The sequence below is a fragment of the Equus asinus genome, chromosome 9 (assembly GCF_041296235.1).
Source record: "Equus asinus isolate D_3611 breed Donkey chromosome 9, EquAss-T2T_v2, whole genome shotgun sequence".
Lineage (NCBI taxonomy): Eukaryota > Metazoa > Chordata > Mammalia > Perissodactyla > Equidae > Equus > Equus asinus.
In genome coordinates, this window is record NC_091798.1 from 8,203,093 (window position 1) to 8,228,025 (window position 24,933).

General features: G+C 51.4%; 3 protein-coding genes across 3 annotated transcripts; 1 reads left to right on the forward strand and 2 right to left on the reverse strand.

Annotated features, from left to right (window-relative positions):
- Positions 1-196: 196 nt before the first annotated feature.
- HIGD2A (HIG1 hypoxia inducible domain family member 2A) lies at positions 197-1,240 on the reverse strand. The gene is made up of 2 exons (XM_014826833.3): positions 976-1,240; positions 197-626 (listed from the first exon to the last, which is right to left on the reverse strand). Exons 1-2 carry the CDS (start codon positions 1,127-1,129, stop codon positions 460-462), a joined length of 321 nt encoding a protein of 106 aa, XP_014682319.1. The 5' UTR covers positions 1,130-1,240; the 3' UTR covers positions 197-459.
- A 131-nt stretch (positions 1,241-1,371) lies between these two features.
- On the forward strand, positions 1,372-5,498 carry NOP16 (NOP16 nucleolar protein). Its single transcript, XM_014826832.3, has 5 exons — positions 1,372-1,512; positions 1,603-1,711; positions 2,866-2,935; positions 4,415-4,521; positions 5,070-5,498. Exons 1-5 carry the CDS (start codon positions 1,406-1,408, stop codon positions 5,211-5,213), a joined length of 537 nt encoding a protein of 178 aa, XP_014682318.1. The 5' UTR covers positions 1,372-1,405; the 3' UTR covers positions 5,214-5,498.
- Positions 5,499-8,682: 3,184 nt separating this feature from the next.
- ARL10 (ARF like GTPase 10) lies at positions 8,683-17,066 on the reverse strand. Its single transcript, XM_014826831.3, has 4 exons — positions 16,504-17,066; positions 15,680-15,881; positions 12,652-12,827; positions 8,683-10,881 (listed from the first exon to the last, which is right to left on the reverse strand). Exons 1-4 carry the CDS (start codon positions 16,972-16,974, stop codon positions 10,708-10,710), a joined length of 1,023 nt encoding a protein of 340 aa, XP_014682317.3. The 5' UTR covers positions 16,975-17,066; the 3' UTR covers positions 8,683-10,707.
- Between the last annotated feature and the right edge of the window lie 7,867 nt (positions 17,067-24,933).

A 24,933-nucleotide genomic window follows, 5' to 3' on the forward strand; every position in this document is an offset into this window, starting at 1 on the left:
TTGAAAATTGCTGGAAAGATCAGTTTTTTCCAAATAGCATCACTCTAGGGAATCTCTACTTTTAACAAGTGCCCCAAGCGACTTCCCAAAAAAGTTTGGGAATCATTAGACTGTATGATTTCTAAAGGCCCCTGCAGTCTTTAGTGTGTTTCCTCCTAAAACCATAGACCAAAAACTTCGAGGATGAGACTGAGAATGCACTCATCAAACCACAAGTGGATCAGTTTATTAAGTAGGGAGGGGAGAAGGTGCGGCACAAATAGAAGTACGCAACACCCAAACTGAACCGAACCTGAAAGTCCTGAAAAAATGTGTCGGTTACACGGGTTGGCCACTTCCTCCCCCACCGACTCAGGCGCTTGTCAGGGGAGCTGAAGGAGTAAGTTCGGCGGCAGGACCGGTGGTTGCTCCCGGGGCGGGGAATGATCCCCCCGGAGCTTTCAAGGCCAGGCCGCGGGCTCAGGGTCGAGACTTCATAGCGGACGCAGCCAGACCCAGCAAGATGGCTGCGACCGTGAAGCCCTGGGCGGCGATCCGGGTGCGCATCATGAACTGGGAGCGCTGGCTCTGACCCCGGTGGAAGCAGTAGAGGCCATAGGTGAGGGCGGCCGCAGTGCCCAGGCAGCCTGAGGAGGGCACAAAGCAGGTGGGGAGTGGGAGCCTGGCCGTGGGGGCCCCTCCCCTCTTTGGGTCTCCCTTCCCCAGAGCCAAGATCTCTGACCGCAGCTGAGGGGAGGACGGACGGGTGGGAGGGGTTGGTCGAGGCAGGGACCTAGGAATTAAGAGTCCGCTCCATCCCAGGCCCCCGATCCCGCCCTGCTCCTGCTCCAATCAGGTTCACCCTCCCCGCCCGGCCCCTTCGACACATCTCTGGTTCATTCTCATTCCGATCCCCCTGCGCCCCCGGTCCTCCCCTAATTTATTTCCCCAACAGCACGGTCCTCTCTGTCTACAGTTCCTACAGCGCGAGCTTACCTATGGGTACCATTGGGTTCTCGCGGGTCTTGCGAAGGAACTTTTCCTTGAAGCTTTCTGGACTGCTGTAGACAGTGGGGCTAAAGCCTTCAATGACTGGGGGCTTCGATGGTTCAAAGGGTGCCTCCGGAGTCACAGGGCCAGTCGTCCCCATGGCCAGGATAAAGCTGTAGGAGAAAGTAGGGACGCTGAACTCCGCCTCCCGATGAGGTCGTGAAAGGGGCGGGGTAAACGAATCTGCTGGGCGTTATACGCAGGCGCAACCGCCCACTGCATTCTGGGAGTCGTAGTAATCAGCGAGCTGTCGCTACTGGGAGAACTACATTTCCCAAAAAGCCTGCGAAGCCATGCGAGCACCGGCCGGAAGGAGTCTGCTGCACGAGGTGTTGAGAGACGCCAAGTCTGAGCTGTCGGTGTGGTGGTCCGCGCTATGCCCAAGGCCAAGGGGAAGACCCGGAGGCAGAAGTTCGGTTACAATGTTAACCGGAAGCGTCTGAACCGGAATGCTCGACGGAAGGCAGCGCCGCGGATCGAGTGGTGAGGGGGCCGGGGTTCCGGAGGCAGGGGGCCTCGGCCGGGACGGCCGGCGAGTTGACTGTTCCGCGATCTCCTTCTCTTTGCATGTAGCACCCACATCCGACATGCCTGGGACCACGCCAAATCGGTGCGGCAGAACCTGGCCGAGATGGGGTTGGCCATGGACCCCAACAAGGCAGTGCCCCTGCGTAAGAGAAAGGTACTGACATGGTAGGGTCCCGGCTCTTGCTCCCCTCCTCCCGCCATGTTTGGCTGGGTTTCAGAACTGAATCCTGTCCTTTACTTCCCTCACTCCCTTCTTGGGTTTGCGTCCTCCCCACAGCCAGTTCGCCCGGCCCACGTTATGGTTGAGGGTCCCTTTTCGACCTCATGCTGCCTCCCCAGCACACACCGCACCTGGATTGGAGCTTGCCCTTTCCTTCTCCACTCTTTTCTTTTACTCTGAAATTAACCTGTTTGGGTCCATTGGCCTCTCAATGGAATTATCCAGAATTTATCTTTTTCTGCCCTTTACCTTCTAATAAGGACTCCCCAGAGTTTGGGATCTTTTCTGACTGTTCCTTACACCTTCCCCCAGTCATCCAGTCATCCCTGGTGTGAGGTTTCCCCAGGGCTAGTTTCTCCAGAATAATTCTTTCTGGACCACCCTTTCAAAAATAGCACCCTTTTTCACTCAATAACTTCTTCCCTGCTTTATTTTAGTTCATAGCACTTGTAAATACCTGACGGTGTATTATGTATTTATTGGTTTATTTGCTTATTGTCTGTGCCTCTTTCCCCCAAAATAATCTCCTTGGGGATGAGGACTTTGTGTTTTGTTCACTGCTAAATCCCCAGGGGTGCTTAGGGTGTGACTAGGGCTCTATAGATGGTTAACTAATGAATGGGTTTGCTGATTGAATTTGTCCCATTGCCTGTGGCAAGTTTCTTTTTATCCCTCATGCCAGAGGAAAATGGCACTTCCGTTTCTTGAATAAATGTCAAGCTACAGCCAAGCACTGTCAGGTTGCTCCTCCCCGTAGAGAAGAAATCTGACATCTTCCCCTTATAAGTTATAAAACACTTTTCATGTGTATTGTTTCATTCGATTATCACACAACAAAGTGGAGCAGGCAAGGGGTATTATCCTCATTTGTAGATAAGCTCAGAAAAATGAATTGCTTGCTTGAGTCTCTTTTGGAAACCATGAAGCTTCCAGGGCATTTGTTCTCCATGTCAGCTATTCCTGCCTGACCCTGTATAGGGATTCTTAAGGGTAGTGCCATTGTGTTGAGATGGGCAGGAGCCTCTTGAGTGTTCCCTCATCCAGGAGCCTTCCTTTGTCTAGTGGTCTCAAGGCTCTCTTCTCTGCAGGTGAAGGCCATGGAGGTGGACGTAGAAGAGAGGCCTAAGGAGCTGGTGCGGAAGCCCTATGTGCTAAATGGTGGGTGCTGGTCACATTCCTCTAGGTCAGGGCTTGGAAAGGGCCCTCGGATGTCCTCATTTTACAGATGGAGAGGCTGAGGTTCAGAGGGGAGAAGTGAGCTGGTCCAGGGCTCACAGAGTTAGGACTGTGTCCCTGGCTGGGACATTTTCAGTCTACTGGCTAAACTCCAGGTGTGTGAAGTGAGGTCAGAGATGTTCAGGAAGGATGTAGCCAGGTGCCTGAGAGGATAGAAAAGAAACCATTAAGTCTCAGGCACGCGTTTAGCTTCTCATGAATTTAAGGAAGAGCAGAATTTCAGGGATTTCAGCATCTCATTTAATCTTACCAATGACAAATCAATTTCATGTATATTAAGGCTGTAGAGACTGAATATTAAAATAGAAGAGAGTACATTTTGCAGGGAAGCAGGAATACTCTGGAATTCTCCACCCATCCTTCCTCCTACCTGTCTGAGATTTTTAACAGTTCTCCTGCAGGTTAAAGGATTTGAATGGCCAGACATTTGATCCAGCATTCCTTGAGTCCTGTCTTTAGTCTATCTCAGGGATTCTCACAAGAATTACTGCACAAGATTGCATACAAAATCATGTGTACTTACTGTAGTCAGAGCTAATTTTTGAAAGTTTTAATTTTTAAAATTTTAAACTGTGGTAAAAAACACATTACATAAAATTTACCATCTTCATCATTTTAAAATGTATAGCTCAGTAGTATTAAGTATATTCACATTGTCGTGCAACAGATCTCCAGAACTTTTCGTCTTCAAAACTGAAACTGCTAAACAGCAACTCCCCGTTCCCCTCCCCCAGCCCCTGGCAACCACGTCAGAGGTTTTTTGACTATCAACAATTTCAGCATATATTTGGATAATTTTGACTACCTCGTTTCTGTGAGCTATTTTCCTCCCTTCATAGATGAGAAGTGGGGAGTATTTCTCAGCTGTTTGAAACTGAAGCCATTATTGCCTCCACAGCTTGGCTCTTCCCCTCACACGGAGCAGAGAGGTGCTTGGCCCCAGGCTCAGGCCCTACTTCCTGCAGCTCCAGTTCTCATTTTATTTAGGCCTTTCCATTTTACTTCTTGTAACACCTCTAGAAAAGAGGTTCTCAGAGAGTTTTAGAGCTGGAAGGGAGCCCTGCCCTGTGGGCAGGCAGTGTATCTTCATCTCTCTTCCCAGGCTCTGGCGCTAAATAGAGATGATTTGTTTGGTGCCTTCCTTTGACTCGTCTGAGGCCAATGAGAGAGGCCTTGCCTTTCAGGTAGTTGCCACATGCTTGTGTCATAGGCAGAGCCTGGGATCTGAGGAGCTGAAAAGGAAGGTTCTAGCACTGAATTTGAGTATGGAGAGGCAAAGCCCATCAAATGGCTGGTGTAGCAACTCTTGTGGCTTGGGATTGGGCGAAGGGGTGACTGGGCAGCTCACATAGTGCAGAAAGCAAAGCCTCATTTCCTGTCTCCTGGCTTCTCTCACCCCAGACCTGGAGGCAGAAGCCAGCCTCCCAGAAAAGAAAGGAAATACACTGTCTCGGGACCTCATTGACTATGTGCACTACATGGTGGAGAACCACGGGGAGGACTATAAGGTGAGTGGCCAGGCCTGGCACGCCCATTGGGAAGGTACCCGGGACCATTCGGGGTCTGATCTGCTTGCCTAGAGCTTGTTTCCTGAGACTGAGTGGAAACAAAGGGAGGAAAGGAAGATTAGGAAATGGATGCCATTGACAGAATGCTTATAGCTGGCATAGACTGTGAGGCCTGTGGTTCCTGTCTGCTCACAGATGTTGTTTTGCTTGCTTGGTATTTTTAAAGAACTTGAACTAGTTGCCGTTTTAATTATGGGAAGTTTCGAATAAAAGTCCATGTTTTTGGCTTCTCTTAAAAATCGACGATCTGGCTACACTGCGCCCAGGTAGGATCACTTGGCTGAGGATGGAGCGTGAGCTGCTCAGCTGGCCCCAGCTCCTGCCTGCTCCCTGAGGGCACTTGCATCCATTTCCCCACATACTCCAGGGCTTTTGAAGTGAGGAATCTGAACCTCAGGGACTGGAAGTGGCTTGCCCAACTCAGGCAAAGCTAGGATTCGTACCGTTGCCTGTCCAACCCTCCTCAAGTGACCCTTCTCCTTCCTTAGGCTATGGCCCGGGATGAGAAGAATTACTATCAAGATACCCCAAAACAGATTCGGAATAAGATCAACGTCTATAAACGTTTTTACCCAGCAGAGTGGCAAGCCTTTGTCGATTCTTTGCAGAAGAATAAGATGGAGGTTGAATGACTGGTTTACGCCTGCCCCAGGCTGAGGCCTCCTCCTGGACCAGAGAAGCTGGAGCCAGGGTTTAAGGCAAGGAGGGGTGTGTGGCTACAGATGAGGCTGGCCAAACCTCGTGGAATCAAAAGTGTATACACACACACTCTCATACTCCCCTCTCTGGGGAAGGAACTGTCTCCCAGAGGCTCCAGTTTACATTCTGAGGGCTCTGGGAAAATCTAGCATCTGCTGTTCCCAGAGTGGCTGGCTTGTTTGAATGTAGTCTGTACATAATAAAACAAAGCTATTGTACTTCTTGATGGTTTTGTTATTTGCCCCTCCCAGCCAAGCGCTGGTGCTGCCCCTCAAAAACCAGCTAACGCAGCCAAGTCAGGGAGGCCGTCCAGCCCTCGATGGGCCACATTCCCGTGCCCTGCATGGAGCTTCCCTCCTCTTTTCCCGTTCTGGTTCCTTTGCCCTCTGCCTTGGTTTCCTGCATAGCAGTTCCATGAACCCATCTACGGAAGCCGGCTGGGAACCCTGGGCTGCTTGGAAGGGGCCTGCCTTGCCAGTGCTAGCCCCACCCCTAGGCTGGAGGATGCTGGACTGGTTCTCCATGGCCCTAGTCTAAGGCCAGCCGTGGCTTGAGTGGCAGAGGGTAAGGAGCTGTACGGCTGCCTCCTGGTCTGCCTTCAAGTGAGCTGCCCTCGCTGCTCGTCTTCAGGTTGCTTGTGTTGGCCTTGCCCTGAACGGAGCCCGAGGCCCCCAAACCTGCTTTCTGAGACTGTCCGGTGGACTGCTAAATGCCACGCTACTGTGTGCCAAGCCCTGGGCTGCACACTGCCCGGCCATTCTGTGGGGCCAGGCCTGCCTGATTTGGTGGCATGTGAGGAGGCGGTGACGACTGTTCAGTAGCAGGGTCACAGGCAGGGTGTGCAGTGGGTACTGGGTATTTTCTTAAGTTTTGATACTTTATCCTCAACTATTAATAATACAAAAACTCTCTTGTTCCTGACTTCTAGTAGCACCTAAAATATGTCTTGTCACTGCTCTTGAAAAGAAAGGCTTAGTGTTTTTACATAGATTATTTCACATAAAACCTTGTAGGTTTGTGGTTTTATCCTCATCTTACAGGTAAGGAAACTGAGGCTTGGGAGCTGTTAATGGGTTGGAAGTCAAGTCTGTCAACAAGTAAACCTAGCTTTCGCTCACTGCCCTGGCCTCTGGCCCCAGAGGAAGCCCATCCTTCCCACACCATTGAGGCCTGCTGGAAACTGGACATGCTGCGAAGCTCCCGGAAGTCCTCCCCTGGTGGACCAGCCTGCTGAGACTCCAGCAGAGACTGGCCACTAAGCCCTGCGAGCACAGACGTCAGGATGTAGTCTGCTGCAGAGCTCCTGAGGGCCTTCGTTCTTTGGCCTCATAGCTTCTCTCCTTCGCAACATCCCAAATTCAGGTCTTTGACCAGGCTGGCCCCTTAGTTCAGGTGCCAATTTTAGGAAGGCTGCCTTACCACTATTCCCTGCCCCCAGGCTGTTTACATGTCTTGTAGTCCCCACAGCCCGACTTGGCTGTAGCACTTCCTATCAGTCATAATGGCCTTTTAATCTGCTTGACACCCCCTCTCAGACTGGGCTTGAGCGGGGACCTTGCCTGGGAATCCAGAGTCCAGCCCCAGGCAAGTGCTGGGGGAATGCTTGTGGAACGGCTGACTGCATGGCCCTGGGGCCTCCATCCTGGCGACCGTCAGAAGACGTTCTTGCTCCCATTTCCACGCCTTAGCTCTGACCCCATCAGCTAGAAGTCCTCCCAAAGAGTGGGAGAAGAGTTTGGATACCTCCCCAAAGGTAGTGAGTTAGGCCAAAGCTGATGTTCCTTACCACTCCACCCCGATGTGGGCTGAAGGGCCAGGGGACTGGGCCTTGCTATCTGACAGACTGTCACGGGAAGTGTTCCGGGACCGCCCTCCACAGCTGCCCCTCACTGCGACTGTCCACCCACACATACTCCTCAAAATCAGAATTCAAACGAAACCACATCCGAGCATTTATTTTGGCATTTATTGTGTACCTCAAACAACTGCCAATACTCCATTTTGTGCCCTTTGTCCTTGGCGACCCTGTGGGCCTGGGTCTGCAGGGCACGGGCTGGGACCGCAAGCCCCCTTTACTTCCAGATCTGATGGGAATCCTCACCTTGTCCCTGAATGGGCCCATCTCCTGAAGGCAGCAGACGAGGAAAAGCTGGAGGTTCTCCTTTTCATAGCTACTGGACAGGACCTGAGGATGTGTGAGCAGACAGCAGACGCGAGGCAGGCTGCTCAGACTATCCCACGTCTGAGGTCTGGGGCAGCTGTGCAAGGATGGAGCGTTTCAGCAGCTGGTTAGAAATGCTGGCAGTTGCTACTACACTGGCATAAGAGCATGTTTTCCAAAGGCAAGTGGAAATGTTTTTTGGACAATCTGGTGTTTCATTTAGGCAGATGGGCCAGAGTCATGAGATTTTCATCCGCAGCTCTCTGGAGGACCGAGAGGCCGTGATGGACCGACTTCCCCCACTCCCCAGTCCTCACAGCTGGCTGGCACTGCGTTAGTGCAAGCTTACGACGAGCAGCTCCGGGCACTAAGAGGTGCCAGAGGAGGCTTCCTAGGATCGACAGCCAGTCCAAGGTGGTCCCAGCAGCCTCAACAGCCCTCTTGCCCAGACCATCCACATGTCCAAGCTCTGGGCCAGGCTGGCCTCTCCTCAAAGGTTTGGCAACAGGCCGGAGAATGGAAAATCAGAAGCCATGGTTTCATTTAAATAACTCGTAAGAACAGAAGCCCTCAGTGCCAGGGCGAGTGATCCAGGCATAGGTTCAACAGGCAAGAAGCAGCAGAGGCTTCCCTCCCATGAGAACAGTGGGCACTGCGATGCCCACCTGCTCTCTCAGATCCAGAGCCTTCCCTCTGCCTTCTTTATTAGAATATGAGAGCTGCCCAGACAACACTGCCCATTCCCAAGCTCAGGTAGGTTGGAGCTGTAGAGTCAGTGCAGTGGGGGAAAACAGGGTCACCCCAGGCTAGCTCAGGAACCTCGCTTTGAGGTGAAGAGCTCCAGGTCACCGCTGGTTCCCAAAGGCAGTTATCTGGGCTCCTGAATCAGAAAGTCACATTCAGCAGCAACTGGGTAAGAGCACCACAAGGCCAGGCAGTTAGCTGTTTCTAAGAAAGGCTGTTCCCCCACTTCGCCCAGCCTGGGCCTGGTAGAAACCAGAGCAGATGAGCGCTGTTTGGCACTCTGCCTGGAGGACAGGCCAGCAGCCCCACCGGAGGAGTGCAGCTGTCAGCCACACATGTGGTGGGGCAAACCTGCAGACCAGTAGAACGTCCGTATTCTGTCCAAGTATCAGAGTGGTGGCACTCTGGACCTTCAGTGCCCCTCAGCGGTGTGTGTCTCCTGGGGTGCCACTGGGACCTGTCGGTTCTGAGTGGTCTTTAAAAGTAGCTCGAGTAGACACAGTTAACCTCTTTATTCAAGTTCACCTCCCCCAAGTGGAGACGTTAAAAACTGTACTGCATCATGATACTCATTAGACCAAAGGCAGAACTGAATTAGAAGAACACAGTCCCCTCACCCCTGCTGCTTCCACAGGTAACTTTCCAGCACTGGAGAACAAGGTGGGGTTCAGAGAACACAGGACAGTTTCTCAGCCTTCCAATGGCAAAATGAAGAGCTGTCAGCAAAATTTCAGTCTACTCTAAAACCCAAGGCATTCCTTAAATAATTCAAATAAAAGCAGACAGATCACTTAATGCAGAAAGTGAGAATTTCAAAGAAAGTGGATCTATTCTGATACACCCACAGCTCAGAGCCCAGCATACTCCTCTTCCAGTTATCCCGCTCACTTCTGGACTCCGGGAGCTTCCTGCCCCACTTTCCTCCCTATGCCTCTTCTCGCACCAGCCAGAGCATGGAACTGAAGCACACTGAGTAAATGTGGAATGAAACGAAGGCACGTAATCTCTACTCTCAGTGAAAAAGCAAACTGAGCTGGACAGCTCCTCTAAAAAACTCCCTTTGTAGCTGTTGATTATTCGGTGGCCCCTGACAAACAAAAGGCTCCTTCTTTTGCCTGCACTAAAGAGAAGTGTCACTAGAGAGACAGTCCTTAAACTGGCTGGTCGCTGACACAGGAGAATGAGGGACTATGCGCTGGAGAGAACATTAGCAATCCTGCCCAACTTTGCTTTAGCTGGGGAACCAACAGCTTTAGAAAGGCCGAGTGACATACCCCAGGCCGCCCGTTGGCTGGTGTGCTAACTGCCATTTCTTTGTACCTGGATTTACATGATTGAAATTTCCTCTTCCAGTCATTTGTAACCAACACAGAGAGGTTTGTGTCCCTTTGACACACTGGGCCGAGGGGTGGGGTTTTAAGTTCATGTGGATCACGGGGAAGCATCATGACATTAATCACAGCCACAAAGGGTGGGGGAGCCTAGAGCCTTGTCTCCACTGATACATGCAGGTCATCCCATTTCATTCATGATTCCAGCTAGTCTCCGCAAAGATCCAAATTTTCAATGACAGTCATCTGGAGTTTTGATAACAGCACCTAGAAACAGAGCCTAAAACTCTGGCCTGTTCCTTTTATAAATACATAAATAACTAAAATGCACTTCTGAGGCCAATGCCCAGCTTGGGGTGACGGTCTTCTTCCCAGTGCCACCAGCTCCTTCCCTCCCCAGACTTATTGTAAACATGGGCATTGGCACAGTTAGTACAAGAACAGCAGCTTCTGTCTCCAAATCGGGGGGAAAGCCCTCAGTTGTTCTGACTAGGGGTGAATACCACTTCTGTGGTCAGGAGAGGCTGGCGGGTCAGGCTTTGGCTTAGCGGGAGGCAGGGAGGTTTCAGAAAGGATGTCCAGGTTCATCCTAGCACTCATCTTCATGGCTGGGAAATGAATCTCCAAGTTAGAAAAAAACACAGAAATCACCTCCTTTTAAAAAATCATCTCCCGGGGCCAGAGAGGCAGAGATTGCACTAGGCCACGAGCCAGCTGGGCAGAGCTGGGGCTGGAGGACAATGCAGGACTGGGAGCTGGGGCTCGCTGCTTACTGCTCAGAACCTGCCTGCATGAGAGGGGCGTGAAGTCACCAGGAGGGACCTGTCTAGGCAAAGACTACTTCTGACACCTATACTGGTCCTCAACCACCGCGACCTGCAGGGAGGGGAGAACTGAGCCCACCGAGCATCTCACAGCACAGGTCAGGGAAGGAGGGTGCCACTGGTGAAAGCCAGGTCCACTTCCAGCCCTGAGTGAGCCAGGCACTATCCTCTCCTGCCCTCTGCCTCCTCACCAGGAAGGCTTCTGTGCGGTTCTTGGCCTTGCCCAGGCCCTGCTCTTGAGAGGGCAAGGAGGGGAGAGGGGACGTGCTGCCACATGACTCCTGCCTCAGGCCCAGGCTGGCAGTGAAGAAGCAGGAGCAGCAGCACTCGGGTTCCAGGGCCAGGCAGTGAGCAGGTGGGCACCAGCCTAGGAGAGAAGCTCCAAGAGCAGTTTCCAGATTTGCACGCTGCCAGGGTCTTCAAAGCCGGGTCCCGCAGGAGCAATGCTGGCTGCCACGAGGAAAACCTCCCTCTGGCTATCGATAGCCTGCAGGCCCAGCTCCTGCTGCAGCTCCACCATACTCATGGCCTCACTCAGGTCCTGGGGTGAAACAGAGAAGCCAGTCAGAACAGAGCCGACAGTGCTTCCCAACACCGACCCTTGCCATCCATGAAATAAACTGCTCTTCGGCCACCCTCGGGGACACTGGGGGCTAAGTTCCCAGAAGCGGCCTCTGGGCCCCTTGGTCTATACCCTCTTCCTCATCTCTGACTCTGCTTTGTACCACCCCTTTCATCCCACCATCAGCCAGTGTAGTAAGAAACAGTACTCCTCTACGTGAGGCCTGGTGACAGGCACTTAGTCTTATTTAATTCTCATGGTCTACACTGAACAGAGGAGGAAACTGGCTTAGCCAAGGAAACAGCGCTAAGTGGCAGAGCCAGGTTTCAAACTCAGGTTGGTTTGAAGACCAAGCTTATGACCCTAACAGGAATCCTAGCTCAGTTTCCTAAACTCAAGAGAAGAGACAGCTTACAGCAGGGTCACTTCCAGACACTGGCCTGACCTCCCCCAGACAACCAGACACTGGACAAGGAAAAGAGGCCACTACAGAGCATGGCTGGTGAGGGTACATTTTAATGTCAACTCTAGCCCAAGATGAAAATGTTTCCTCTTGGAACAATTCATAGAATGCTGGGACCTTACGTGTTGTCTCCAGCAGAATCAAAACTGCTATAAATTATAGTTTATAAATAGGATGATGTAATTCATTGTCCAAACCAGGGTACTTCTGAGACTCAAAGTGGGTACTATTAATAATTATGCAATAGGCATCAATGGGGGCTGTCTCAAGCAGCCCAGGACATATGGTCACCCATTTATAAATGATTGTCAAGTACTTCCTGATAGGCAGAGGGAATCTGAGGTCAAAGACATACAGCCTCTCTCCAAGCCGGTTGGAACATGTCCCATGGCTCTCAGGGACATGGGCACAGGTCACAGGAAATATGACAGGTCTCTGTACTGTGGCAGAGTTTCACCTGGTATTGAGGGTGGCACCTTAGGTCTGTGATGCCGAGGGCTGCTGGGCCCAAGACACCTCTCTGGCACCCAGGAGAGGTACAGGTATATAGGTATAGGTATAGGGTATATAGGTACAGTGCACTGGTTAAGAGCAGGAACTTTAAGGAAGATCTGAGTTCAAGTCCTGGTTTTGCCACATAGCAGCTGAAACTTTGGGCATTTAGGAATAACAGCGAGGCCTATCATGGGGTTTCTGTAGGACTGAAGCGAGGTCATGATTGTCAGGTGCTTGGCATTGTGCCTGGCACACTGTAAGCAAACAAAAATGTTAATTATTACTATTATTTAATCTGCCCAACTTCTCATCACTTCCCAGCTTTAGCTCTCTGATCTAGAGCCAGAAGTCACAAAGACATAGCAGAGTGGAAAAGACGAGGGTTTTAGAGTCACAGATCCCAATTCCACTATTTTCAAGGTGGTCAACCTTGGGGAGACGACAAAATCTCTCCAAGTTTCAGATTCGTCGTCTATAAAATGGGAGTAGTATCCCATACCTTGGAGGGTCAATAGAAGTAGAATATAAAATGTCATTCAAAACCACACCTGGCATACAGTGGATACTTAATGTTTTTCTCATTTCTCCAGGATGACAAATGACAGGGAGGCAAAGGGGAAGACAGACAGAGAATGAGGATTAGAGAGGAGGGAAGAGCACAGGTAGAAGAGGTGACCAAGCGCTCCAGGTCCTGGGCCTGGGCCAGAATCCCTCTCCAGTGCTCCCTGCCCCTGCCCAGGTATCTGTGGGTCCAGCTCCACTGGCCTAAGCCAGCCTCCCGCGTCCCTCACCTGCTTGTTGGCCACCACGACGACAGGCAGGTCAGGGTCCTTGTCTAGCAGCTTGTGCAGCTCCTGCCTGGCCCAGGGCAGCCGCAGCCGGTCAGCCGAGTCCACCATGAACACCAGCACGTCCACTTCATTCACAAACTCCTTCCAGTAGAAGCGCAGGTTCTGGCTGCCACCGACTGAGAAGAGGCCAGGGGCCAGCTCAGAGCCTCCCTGGGCCCTGGCTCTCTATACATAGCCCCAACCCCACCCCACTTTCAGCATGCCAAGGCTCCAGCAGCCAAGGGCAAGAAAAAGACCACAGGTTCCAGAGCCACTTAGACCTGGGTTTAGTTCTAGCTCTGAGGCTGGGTCTCCCTGGGCAAGTTGCTACCTTAGAGCATCAGTCTCCTCCTCACTGGATTTACCTAACAGGCTGCAACAAAGCCAAAGGTACCACATGCAACACACCTTTCAGAGGAGTGGCGTAAGGCAGGTGCACTATAAATAGTACTCTCCAGTTCTTTCTCCTGGGCTGCCTTGCCTCCTGCCAACTCCTAGCTTCGTCCCTGGTCAGTGGGGCTGTGGTCATGAGCCAGGACTCCCTACCCTGCCTGTGCAGAGCCCTTCTCCGTTCGGTCTCTCTTGTTCAGTCTGGTCACCCCATTTTCTTTCCTTGGAAATGCCATATTCAATCCTACCACCACATGGCTGCCCATGTAGGACGCCCAAGTGGGGTGGCCTTCCTGTTCCTCTGCACAGTCCCCATTGGTCACCCTGCATCCTAGTGTTTCTGGTGATACTTTGACACTTGTAGGCTCTAAGCTCTTTGAGAGTTAGAGCTGTTTACCTCTGGATCCCCCCAAAGCCCTCAGCACAATGCCTGGCACACAGCAGGCACTCAACAAGTATTTACTGAGTGCTTACGAGGTGCCAAGCGCTGACCTGGGTGCTGGGGATACAGAGGCAGGCAGGGACCCTGCTCTCAAGGAGCTCCCTCTGTAACTATGATGGACACAGCAATAACACATAAACACATTTCAGAAAGGAAGGAAGTAAAACAGAAAAAATGAAAGTGGCTGGCGGGGGGGAGGGGGTGTGGCTTTGGATTGGGTGGTCTGGAAGTTCTCCCCAAGGAGGTGGCATATGAGCTGAGTCTGGGATGATGAGAAGGGGCCAGCCATGGGAAAAGGCAGAGAAAGCATCACAGGCAGAGGGAAGAGCAAGCTCGATGTGTTTGAGAAACAGAAGGTGGCCAGGGTGGCTGAGGCACTGCCAGAGAGAGAGAGGAGGAAGCCACGACTGGCAAGGCTCCCCAGGGCTGGACCACACAGGGCCCGTATGGCCACAGTGAGACTGTGGGGAGCCCTTTAAGGAGTGACATGATCTCACGTGGGTTCCTGAAAGATACCGATGACTGACACTGGGGACAGAAGTGGAAGCAAGACCAGTGAGGAGGCTGCTGCAGTACTGAGAGATGATGGAGGCTTGGACCAGGCAGGCAGTGGGTGGAGCTGGCAAGAAGTGGACAGACACAATTTACTGGAGGATAAAGCTGACAGAACTACCTAATAAAACGGACTAAGAGGTGGGGGGAAGGGAAGAGTCATCAAAGATCCACAAAGGGCCCATTCTCAGCTGCACCCCAGGCCAGGCATTGTAGCAGACCACAGCCAGGTGAGTGCTGTGGGAGGGGAAAGCCCCTGCACTCGATGGGAGAGGTGGGTTTGAATCCTGGCTGAGTGACCCTACTGAGCCTGGATTGTTACTGGTTTTGGGTAACATAAAAATACCAAACCCCTTCTCCCAGGGTTGGGGAAGGGGGGTGTTGTCTGCCAGACAGAGTGGGCCTCAAGTGTAGAACCCCCATTTGACCTTTCTGTGTCCCCGGCATGAGACAAGGTAAGCCTGTGGAAAGGACAGAATCCCAGGTGAATATCAATGTTTGCTACAATCAGAGAGGAATGATGGAGCCAGGACAGGCCAGCAGGCAAGTGCCTGAGACCAGAGGAACTAGGCCCATTCAGGCCAACAACCAGGCCCTCAGAGTCTGATCTCGCCACCTAGCACTTAACTAAAGGCACCCAGTCTTTATGGTCTGAGTCCTCTGGTTGGCAGAAAGCCCACCTGTCTCTCCTCACTGAGTCGGTGTCTGAACACAGGTGGCTAAGCACTGCTGCCCCCTCTATACCCTCTGCCATCCTCTCCCAGGACCCCAGGAAGCCTAACACTGAGGGCAGGGGGCTGCCTATACCCTATCGGACGACTCACTCAACAAGCTCTCCCAGGTGCCTGCTAGGGGGTGGGCACTAGCTGGATCAGATCTGTCTGTGCCCCTGATGCATAGTCAGGGACACAAGCTGGTATGTGGCAAATACTGCAGCAGAAGGGGAGCCCAGAGGAGGAGCCCTTAACCCCGCCTTGGGGTCAGAGAAGTATTCACCGAGAGATCATGTCTGACCTAAATATTAAAGGATGAGTAACAGTTTATCAAGGGAAGAAGGGCTTTCCAGACTGAGGGAACAGTGCAAGCAAAGGGCGGGAGGTAAGAAAGCGCCCTTCAGAAACAAGCAATGGAGCATGGTGCTTAACGCTGACAGCCTAGCGCTGGAGAGTCTGTATTAGCAGACTGGCAAGCTGGGTGAGCCTGCATAAGTTCTTTAACTTGCTGAGTCTCAGTTTCCTCATGTATATAATGAGGATAATAACCGTATCCAGTTTTATGGAGTCGTTGGGAGCATTTCATTAGCTAATGACTGTCAAGTGCTTGACATACAGGAAACTTGAGCTGTTAGTATCTCAGTGCTAGGCACGTGGGCTTCCGCGGGGTCAGACAGGTGGCAACCAAGTTGGAGCCGCCTGATGTTGAAGGGTCCTCCAGGTCAGAATACAGAGTCTAGACTGTATCCTGTGCCCCAGGGAGGGTGGGAAGATTTCATACAGGTGCGTGTCCTGCTTAGACAGGCATTTTGGAGCCACCCCCAGGCAAAGAGCCCCGGCTTGGGGCAACTGAGGTGACGGGGAGATGGTGTCTGTGGGGAAGTCTGCTCACTCTCTAGCAGGTCCACCTCGAAGTCCTTGGTGGGCAACCGCACGGAGTTGAAGCCCCAGGTGGGGATGTGGCCTTCCAGCGGTGGCTTCCCAGACAGCACGCGCAGGAACGTGCTCTTCCCGGAGCCATCCAGCCCCAGCACCAGCACCTCGCGCTGCTCCAACTCCTCCAGCGCCGGCTCCTCGTCCTCCTCGTCCTCGGGCTGTGGGACACAGGTCAGGCTGTGGCCCGCACCTCCCGCCCCACCCTTCCCGAGGGAAGACCGAAGACATCGAAGCGCCCATCCCCGCCCTCCACCGGCAAGGGGCAGGCAGGCATGGGCTGGTGCAGTGGGAGGGGCGCCGCCTCGGAGTCCTGAATCCCAAACCCCGTTCTCTGGCTTTCCCTGAGGGACCTGGGGCAAATTCCCTCCTCTTGCGGAACCTCTGCCTCCTCAGACTGACAATCCCCACGTCCCAGGCCCGCAAAAACCACGGCGACACGGACACCCGCACGCCTACCGCCGGCCCTGGAGGGGGCCGAGGCCTCTCCCGGCATCCCCCGGGCCACGCGCACTGCGCAGGCGCTGGGAGGCGGGGCTGGACCAGCGCGGGCCCCATATCTCTCCCGGGCCGCGCCCTCCGGGCTCCGGCGCCCGCGGCGGCGTCCCTCCCCCCAAACGCCCACCCGTGCCGCGGTTCCACGGCTCACGACTGCCCGGCCGCCGCGCGGGGCCTACGGGCTGCGGCGCCAAGCCCAGACCCAGGCCCTCCCGGCGCTGGCAGAGCCGTGATCACAGCCCTCGGCCGCGCGCGCGGAGGCGCAGACCCTGGCCCGACACTCACGTCCCACTCGTCCCACTCGGGGAGGCGGGCAGGCTCCGCGCCCCACCAGGCCTCGCCCCGGTCCCAGCGCCGCTCGCTTCCGCGGCCGAAGTAGGCCTTCCAGAGGATGAAGAGCACCGAGCCCAGCACGGCCGCGGCGCCGCCCAGCGCCAGCACCAAGGGGCTCAGCGGCCGAGGCGCCATCGGGCCGGGCGCGGGGCGCGGGTGCAAGCTGCACAGGCCGAGCCAGCCGGCCCACCGAAGATGGCCCCGCAGCGAGTGCCGCGGCCGCGCCCACCCAGCCACCCACCCAAGCGCAGACCGCACTACAAGCCCCACAATGCACCGCCGCTGTCGCGACAGGCCGCCCGCGCCCTGGCGGCGGGAGAGGGGGCGCCAGCCGAAGCGCAGAGACCGCCCTGCCCCACTGCAAGGTGCGGTGGGCAGCTGGAGGCTGTGCCTGGGCAGCACGGGAGGCCGTGGTGTTGGCATCTGCCGAGCACTTGCTGTGTGCCAAGGGGTTAGCTCACGGCTCTTCTCGGTCACCCCTTAAACCAGTGCCCCGGAGAGGGGAAAAGCGAGGCCCAGATCGCACCGGAGTGCATTGGTGCAGCCTGCGTTCAAAATCAAGCGATGTGTTTCCTGGGCATCCCTCAAGACCTTGGGCAGGAAATTGAGGCAAGACAGCCGGGATCACACGGCTATGGGGTGGCGGGTTATGGAGCGGCAGAGGCGAGACTAGAACCCAGGTCCCTGACTCTTACTATTCTTCACCCTCCGTTGGCTGCTTCCTGGACCCCAGGGGTTCTGCTCTCTTGGGGTCCTGGGCACGGTGATGAAGCAGGCAGGGCCAGGAGTCAGAGTGTTTAGACTTGACTATCTTGTCTTCCGTGCCTGCCAAGGTTTCCAAGTGTAGCACCAGCAGGAGGAGTAGGAGAAAGGGCCTGAGGTACTTCAGAGGAGGAGCCGTGAGGGGCTGTGGGGTGAATGGGTGTGTTTTATCGTCAGACCCCAAGCCATCTTGTAGACCGGGGGGGCTCACTGGGCTCTTTTCTAGTCACCCACAGTTATCCTCAGATCTCTCCGGTTCCAGAAAACTGGCCTCCTGCTCTGGTCACCCCTTTCTCTCCTTTCCATTTCTGCCCCACTTCTATATCTATCTGTGTATTTCCTAGTCCTTCTGCACCCACCCAGCGAAATTGCTCTCACCTGGGTCACTGACAAACCCCTTGCTGGTAAATCCATTTGTAACATCTTAGTTCTTATCCTGCTTGACCTCTGGGTACCATTTAGCACTGTTAAATGTTGGGGTCTTAGCAGATGTCTTAGCCGTCTGGGGCTGCCATAACAAAATACCACAGACTGGGTGAAAATCAACAGGATTTATTTCTCACAGTTGTGGAGACTAGAGAGTCCAGATCAAGGTGCCTGCTGATTCAGGTGCTTGATAACGGCCCTCTTCCTGGCTTACAGACAGCCACAGTCTTGCTGTGTCCTCACGTGGGAGGAAGGGAGACGGAGGGGGAGAGGGCGAGGAGGGGGAGAGGAGGGGGAGAGGAGGGGGAGGGGGAGAGGAGGGGGAGAGGGAGGGGAGGGGGAGGGGGGAGGGGAGGGGGAGGGGGAGAGGAGGGGGAGAGGGATCTGGTCTCTCTTCGTCATCTTACAGGGACACTCATCCCGTAATAGGGCCCCACCCTCATGACCTCATCTAAACTTAATTACCTTCCAAAGGCCCCACCTCCAAATACTATCACATTGGGGTTAGGGCTTCAATGAATGAATTTTGGGAGGATACAACCGTTCAGTCCATAACAGCAGGTTAATAAATAACTCTTCCTCTCCCCAAGTTTAGAACTAATGGGGAAGTAAGGCAAAGGAGACAGCCAAATGGATAAAAAAAAATGTCACCTTTATTGTCAATAAATGCTGGATTAGAGAAAGTGGCTTAGATGTGGGGCCAAAATAGACTTGGTAATACTTTCCCCTGAAACAGACAGACTACCCATCAGGTCAGTGACACAACAAATCAAGCAAGGGCAGGAGAGGTCTTAAGAATATTAACAGCCAGTAGGGCACAGGCACCAGTCAGAAAGGGGTAGGTACTGAAATCAGAACAGAAACTGCCTAGTGGGCATCTGCTCACCTTACAGGGCTGGAGCCCTCCCCAGGAGGCCGGGAGCATCCTGACCGACCCTCTGTGCACATGGGCAGGGCCAGGAGGAGAGCCCAGAGCACGTCAGCTGCCTTCTCCCAAACTCCCCATTCAAACAAATCACTCATCTGGGGAGAAGAGAGTGAGGGTTGGGGAGAGAACCTCAGCGCATGACTCTAGTTCTGTGTTTCAAACTGTGGTTCAGGGGCCAGCCCGGTGGCATAGTGGTTAAGTTCGAGTGCTCTGCTTTGGTGACCCAGGGTTCACAGGCCCGGAAGCTGGGTGTGGACGTACACACAGCTTGTCAATCCATGCTATCGTGGCATCCCACATGCAAAATAGAGGAAGTTTAGCATAGATGTTAGCTCAGGGACAATCCCCCGCCCAACAAAAACAACCAAAACTGTGGTTCAAGACCATAGGGGCTAGCTCTGTGGCGCAGCAGTTAAGTTCACAGGTTCTGCTTTGGGGGGGCCAGGGGTTAGCAGGTTTGGATCCCAGGTGCGGATGTGGCACTGCTTGGCAAGCCATGCTGTGGTAGGCATCCCACATATAAAGTGGAGGAAGATGGGCACAGATGTTAGCTCAGGGCCAGTCTTCCTCAGCAAAAAGAGGAAGATTGGCAGCAGATGTTAGCTCAGGGCTAACCTTCCTCAAAAAAAAAAAGACCAGGGGCTGGCCCCGTGGCTGAGTGGTTAAGTTTGCGTGCTTCGCTGCAGGCGGCCCAGTGTTTCGTTGGTTTGAATCCTGGGCGCGGACATGGCACTGCTCATCAGACCACGCTGAGGCAGCGTCTCACATGCCACAACGAGAAGGACCCACACTGAAGAATATACAACTATGTACAGGGGGGCTTTGGGGAGAAAAAGGAAAAAAATTAAAAAAATCTTTAAAAAAAAAAAAAGACCACAGTGAATTGTGAAATCAATTTACTGGGTAGCAATTATATATATTTTTTTACTATAAAATGAAATGGAATAGAAAAGAATAGAGTGGAAAAAACATTTCATGAAACTTTTGTTTTAGACATGTATGCGTGTGTTGTACTGGGCACCATGTAAAAAATATTTCTTACTGTGGCATGTGGTAATAAAAAATAGTTTGAAAGTCCCTGTAAATACCTCCAAGAGGAAACTGGAATCGGGGAAGGTGTGTCCTTCCTTCCCCCCCACACACACTCTGGCCAGTCCTTCTCAAAACTTGTTTCTACCATGAGTATACCCAGGAAGCTCCTAGGTGCCTTTCAAAACCTGGCCAGGGCTCCAGAACACTTCTTGGGATCACCTCACTGGTGAGCCAGGAGCATAAGGCTCCCAAAGAGAAAAGTTGGCACCAGTGCATTTATCCAGAACTTTGCAGTCAGAAAAAAAATTCTTTAAGGGGTTTAATCTTGGCATTCACATAAATTTTATGTCATTTCAAAAGAGAGCACCTTAATCTCTTGAGACTGGAAGGCTCCTCAAGGTCTCATTTGGCCTTGCCTTATCTTTCCTGCCTCCTGAGACACAGTGGGTGACCATCCTCTTGTGTCTCTCAGCGGGAGTCCAGTCACCCTGTGTGGTCATAGCCTCTGCCTGCAACTGTCTCTCAGCCCTGCCCCCCCATTTGAGGGTGGTGACCAAGACTTTTTCATCTTGGAGTCTAGCGTGCTTAGTATAAGGCGGAGGGCCCAGAGTTCATGCTTAGCAAATGTTTGCTCAATGGAATCAGTTGTACTTGCTCCTCCCTCGGCTTCTTTTCTTGATCTTCCTCCTTTATGACCAGCCCTTTCCAGTCTCCTTTTGCCCGCCATTGGCTGCTATTACCTGAAACTAACTGGGTGCAGTTAGTGGGGAACTTTGAAATGGAATTGGCAAGAGTTAGCCTGCTGTGATACAGAGCAGAGCAGGTGAAGGGCGAGGGATGGGGCCATGAGTAAACAGGCAAATGACCAGTACAGTCCGCCCCTTTGCATCCTTTTTTACTCTTGTATCCGTTTTTAACTTTGTGCTTCCACTTAACACTTGCAATATCCATCATAAAATCAAAGTCACTCTACCTTCTTCTGAACAAAAGTGGAGACAAAGTCTCATCAGTCAATATATCCATCTCTGGGTGATATTGACTCCTCTTCAGTCATAACCCCACCTGGAAATTCTACAGTTAAAGATCACATTATAACAATAAGCACTGCTGGCTTTCCATTTACAGTCCAACTTCCATGTTGCTTCCGAGCAGTCTTTCTAAAAGAAAAGCTGACCATGTCACTTTTGGCTTAAAATTCCTCAGTGGCTCCCCATCTCCACCAGGATAAGTACTACATGTAGCGGACTGCTATGCAAACATTTGTCTAACTGTCTTCATCTCCTGAGAACTGTTGCCCTAAGGACTGAATTCATCAAAGACCTGCCATGGTTTTTTTTATATGACACTTTGCACAAGTAATTAGTCCAAGAGCAATGACTTGGATCAGGCTGGACCAAGAAGACTCTTCTATGGGATTCTTAAATTTGGTAACCAGAGTCTTGAGGTCAATCTCCCTCTCGTGGATTCAGACGTAAAACGTACCAGCTGTAGGCAGCTGTTTGCCAGCCTATAAAGAAGGTTTGAGATCAAAGAGGCTGAGGTTGGGCAGGAAAAATGAAGACAAGGTGGAGTTGGAGTCCTGGTGCCATTTGCATCATTGGATACAGTTGTTCCCAAGGTCCAGGGCTTACTTTTGTTCAACCCTTTTATAACTGACTAGCTTCCTTCCTTCCTCCCTCCCTCCCTTCCTTTCCTTCCTTCCTTTTTCTTTCTTTCACCACTCTCTGGGGGAGTTGCAGAATGCCCAATCCACAGGATGTAGCCACAAACAACACAGCATCTGATGAGGGGACCACTTTACAGTGAAGAGGTGCAGGAGTGGCTCCCTGACCAAGGGGTCCCCTGGTCATTATCATGCACCATATCATCCAGGGTAGCCCACCTCAGACAACACTGGCTCAGCCTTCTGCTTTTCAGTTATCTATACCCCTCTCATGCTTTTTAGGAAATTTCCTCAACCTGCTCTTCATACTTGCTGATTTGGTCTTTGGCTATATCCACTCTGCTATTCACCCCAGCCTTTGACATATTTATTTCACCTACAACGTTCTTCTTATCTGGTTCTATAGCTGATTCTTCTTTATAATTTCTTGTTCGCCTTCATATTTCCAAAATCCTCTCTTCTGTTTTTTAGAATAATACTTACAATTTTTTTTTTTTAATTCCTGTCCTGCCTAGTCCATTAACTTTGTTGTGTCTAGATAAGGTAGTTTTGTCTGTTGTCTTTCTCTTGTAGGGTGTGTGTCCCTCAGGCCTCTCTTATCTGTCCCTGTGAGCTCCTGTTTCCTTGGGGCCAGGACTGAGTGTCTGGGGGAGGGGGCAGAGCCCAAGTGTAGCTTGAACTTTTCCTGTGAGTGGGGAAGGAGTCTCTCTGGTGGATAGTCTACACCCCCTGCTTTGTCCTGTCCTGAGCAGACAACTGCATCCTTGGAGAACCTCCCTGTACCTCTGTCTGCCCAGGTAAGACTCTTACTAGAAACTGCCACCCACAGTGGCCATTACCTAGTGCCTAGGGTATGGGGGGGGAAGAGGAGTGATGGAAGAGAGGCTGCAAATGTGCAGGCCTGTTCACTGCCCTGCAGTTTGTTATGGACTCCCCCCACCCAGAGGCTCTAAGCCACCTCCACCCAGCCGGGGCCTTCTAAGCCTGCAGTAATGGTGTGGTGACAGTGACAGGGCTGGCCGAGGTCTGCCCAGAGCCAGGTGGGAAGAAGAAAGGCTACAACTACCTGAAAACTCCGACAGGGCCTGATTCCAGAACTTGGAGCTCTGTCCTCTTCTGCGCTGGGCTGCCACTGTCCACACCCATGCCCAGCACTCTTCTGGTAGCCACAGGGCTGGTCTCTCAGATCTGTCAACTTCCCTTTGACTCTCAGGTATTCCCTGACCTGGGGCTGGCTTGTGCGATCTGCCATCTTGTCATCTCATCTCCACCTCATAAAAGGGGAAACTGAAGCCTGGAGAGAGGCAGTGACATTCCCAAGATCATATAGTGAATAAATGATGCAGCTAGGGTTTGAACCAGGTCTGTCTGGTTTCAAAACCAGGCTTTTTGGGCCACCCCTGTGGCTGAGTGGTTAAGTTTGCGCGCTCCGCTTTGGCAGCCCTGGGTTTCGCTGGTTCAGATCCTGGGCGCGGACATGGCACTGCTCGTTAAGCCACGCTGAGGTGGCATCCCACATGCCACAACTGGAAGGACCTACCACTAAAAACACACAACTATGTATCATGAGGCTTTGGGGGGAAAAAGGAGAAAATAAAATCTTTTAAAAAAAAACCCCAAAACCCAGGCTTTTAATATCTTGGATCTCCCTGTACAGATGCTGGAATGTAGGTCCACTCATTTTATCAAACTTTTCTTCTAAAAAAGATGCGAAACTCCAGAGATTGGCTATGAAGTCTCTCACATGCATCCTCAGTTGGATCTTAGGATGTTTCAATTTCACAGACACAGACAAGCTCTTGAGTTGTTCATCATTTTAATTAGTTGACTCTTAGTGATTTTAAATTTCAAAATTATTAAATATTTCAAGCACACATGTTCAGATATCTATGTGTTGACCTCCAAGACTTAGTAGTTAACATTTTGCTATATTTTCTTCATTTTTATTAAAAAAATTACAAACAACTTAAATTCTACCTCGACCTCCAGAGATAACCATTATCCTGAAGTTGATATGTATAATTCTCACTTATATTTTTATACTTTTATTATGTATGTATCAAAACTTTCTTTTGTATTTTAATAATTTACATAAATGGTAACATACTGTTATCTTTTTTTTTAAATCTGATGTGTTGTTTTTGAGATTTACCCATGCTGATACATGGGGATCTAGTTTATTCATTTCTCCTGTTAGGTAGTATTCCATTACATGAATATACATAATTTACTTTTTTGTTTTTCTGTTGTTGAAATAGTTGGGCTGACTACATATTTTTGCTATACAGACAGAGATAGCATGAAGGTTCTTATATGTGTCTTCTTGAGCACATTTGTGAGATTTTCTAAGCTATGTCCCGAGGAGTGGCCCTGCCGAGTCACTGCATTTGTGTGTCTTCAGTCTCATTCGATATTGCCAAATTGCTCTCCAAACTGGTTGTCCGAATTTATAATCCATTCTGGAAACATTAAGAGTCTCTCTTTCGCCATATCCTTGCCAACATATGGTATCATCAAACAAAGTTTTTGCATATCTGCTGAAAATGAACTTGTATCTCTTTGTTTTCATTTGTGTTTTTCCCGTTTGGAGTGAAGCTAAACACCTTTTTATACATTTATTCACCATGCAGTTTTCTTCTGTAATTGTCTGCTCATACACTTTGCCCATTTGTTTAATTAGCAATTTGGATGAGTTGTCAGTTTGTCGCCTGTCTCCCCTGTTAGAAGGCAGGCACCATGAGGGCAGGGCTGGGCCACTGCTGTACCCCCAGCACCGAGCACAGTTCCTGTCTCTTCGATATTCATCAGTCCGTGTTGAGAGGATACTGATTGCATCTACTATGTGCTGAGACCTACTGTTCTTTCTGTCCCCTCCCCCTTTTCCTATGGGAAATGCTTCTCCCATCCCAATCATGAGATTCCTCGTGAAGCTGACACTTCCTAATGTCATTGTGTCCTCCTGGCCACAGATGAGTGGTCAGAGTGGGAGGGAGCACTGACCCAAACCAGGCCAGACCCTCTTTGGGGTTTTCAAACTGGAATCGAGAAAGAGAGCCAGTCTCTTCCGGGTGGAAGTAACCCTGAGAGCTCTCAGCAGTCATGTTCCCACAGACACTGAGAGAGGATGAAGATAAGACGAGAAAGAGAAAACAGGAGCCTCTAGTTTCAGGTGTTCCGAGGGATTCTGTGCACTAAGCTGGAGGAGTTAAATCTCTCTGCTTTCACCTAAACAAGTTCTGACTAACCCATCTTACATTTGGATTTTCCCCAATTTTTTTCTTTTAAAAAATTCAAACCTACCGAAAAAAATTTACGTATAGCTTAATGAACACTTGTAAATCCTTCATCTAGATTCACCAACCGTTAGCATTTTGCCTCAGTTAATTTCTCTGTCTCTCTGCCTTCATATATATATTCGGACACACACACACACACACACAAATTCTTTGAGAATTAGTTACCGACATCATGGCATTTCAGTCCCCAAAACATCAGAAGTTATCTCCTAACAAGAACACGCTCCTATATAGCCACAGTACCAATATAACAGCCAGGAATTTTCATGCTGATG

Bases quoted from the DNA above. Each gene is read 5' to 3' on its own strand.
- HIGD2A (XM_014826833.3), bottom strand. From the start codon at position 1,129: ATGGGGACGACTGGCCCTGTGACTCCGGAGGCACCCTTTGAACCATCG. The intron at 627-975 runs GTAAGCTCGCGC...TGCCCTCCTCAG, and splicing joins GAACCCAATGGTACCCATAG to GCTGCCTGGGCACTGCGGCC.
- ARL10 (XM_014826831.3), bottom strand. From the start codon at position 16,974: ATGCCAACACCACGGCCTCCCGTGCTGCCCAGGCACAGCCTCCAGCTG. The intron at 15,882-16,503 runs GTGAGTGTCGGG...TGTGTCCCACAG, and splicing joins CCGAGTGGGACGAGTGGGAC to CCCGAGGACGAGGAGGACGA. The intron at 12,828-15,679 runs GTGAGCAGACTT...GCCTCTTCTCAG, and splicing joins CGAGGTGGACCTGCTAGAGA to TCGGTGGCAGCCAGAACCTG.
- NOP16 (XM_014826832.3), top strand. From the start codon at position 1,406: ATGCCCAAGGCCAAGGGGAAGACCCGGAGGCAGAAGTTCGGTTACAAT. The intron at 1,712-2,865 runs GTACTGACATGG...TCTTCTCTGCAG, and splicing joins TGCCCCTGCGTAAGAGAAAG to GTGAAGGCCATGGAGGTGGA. The intron at 2,936-4,414 runs GTGGGTGCTGGT...CTCTCACCCCAG, and splicing joins GAAGCCCTATGTGCTAAATG to ACCTGGAGGCAGAAGCCAGC.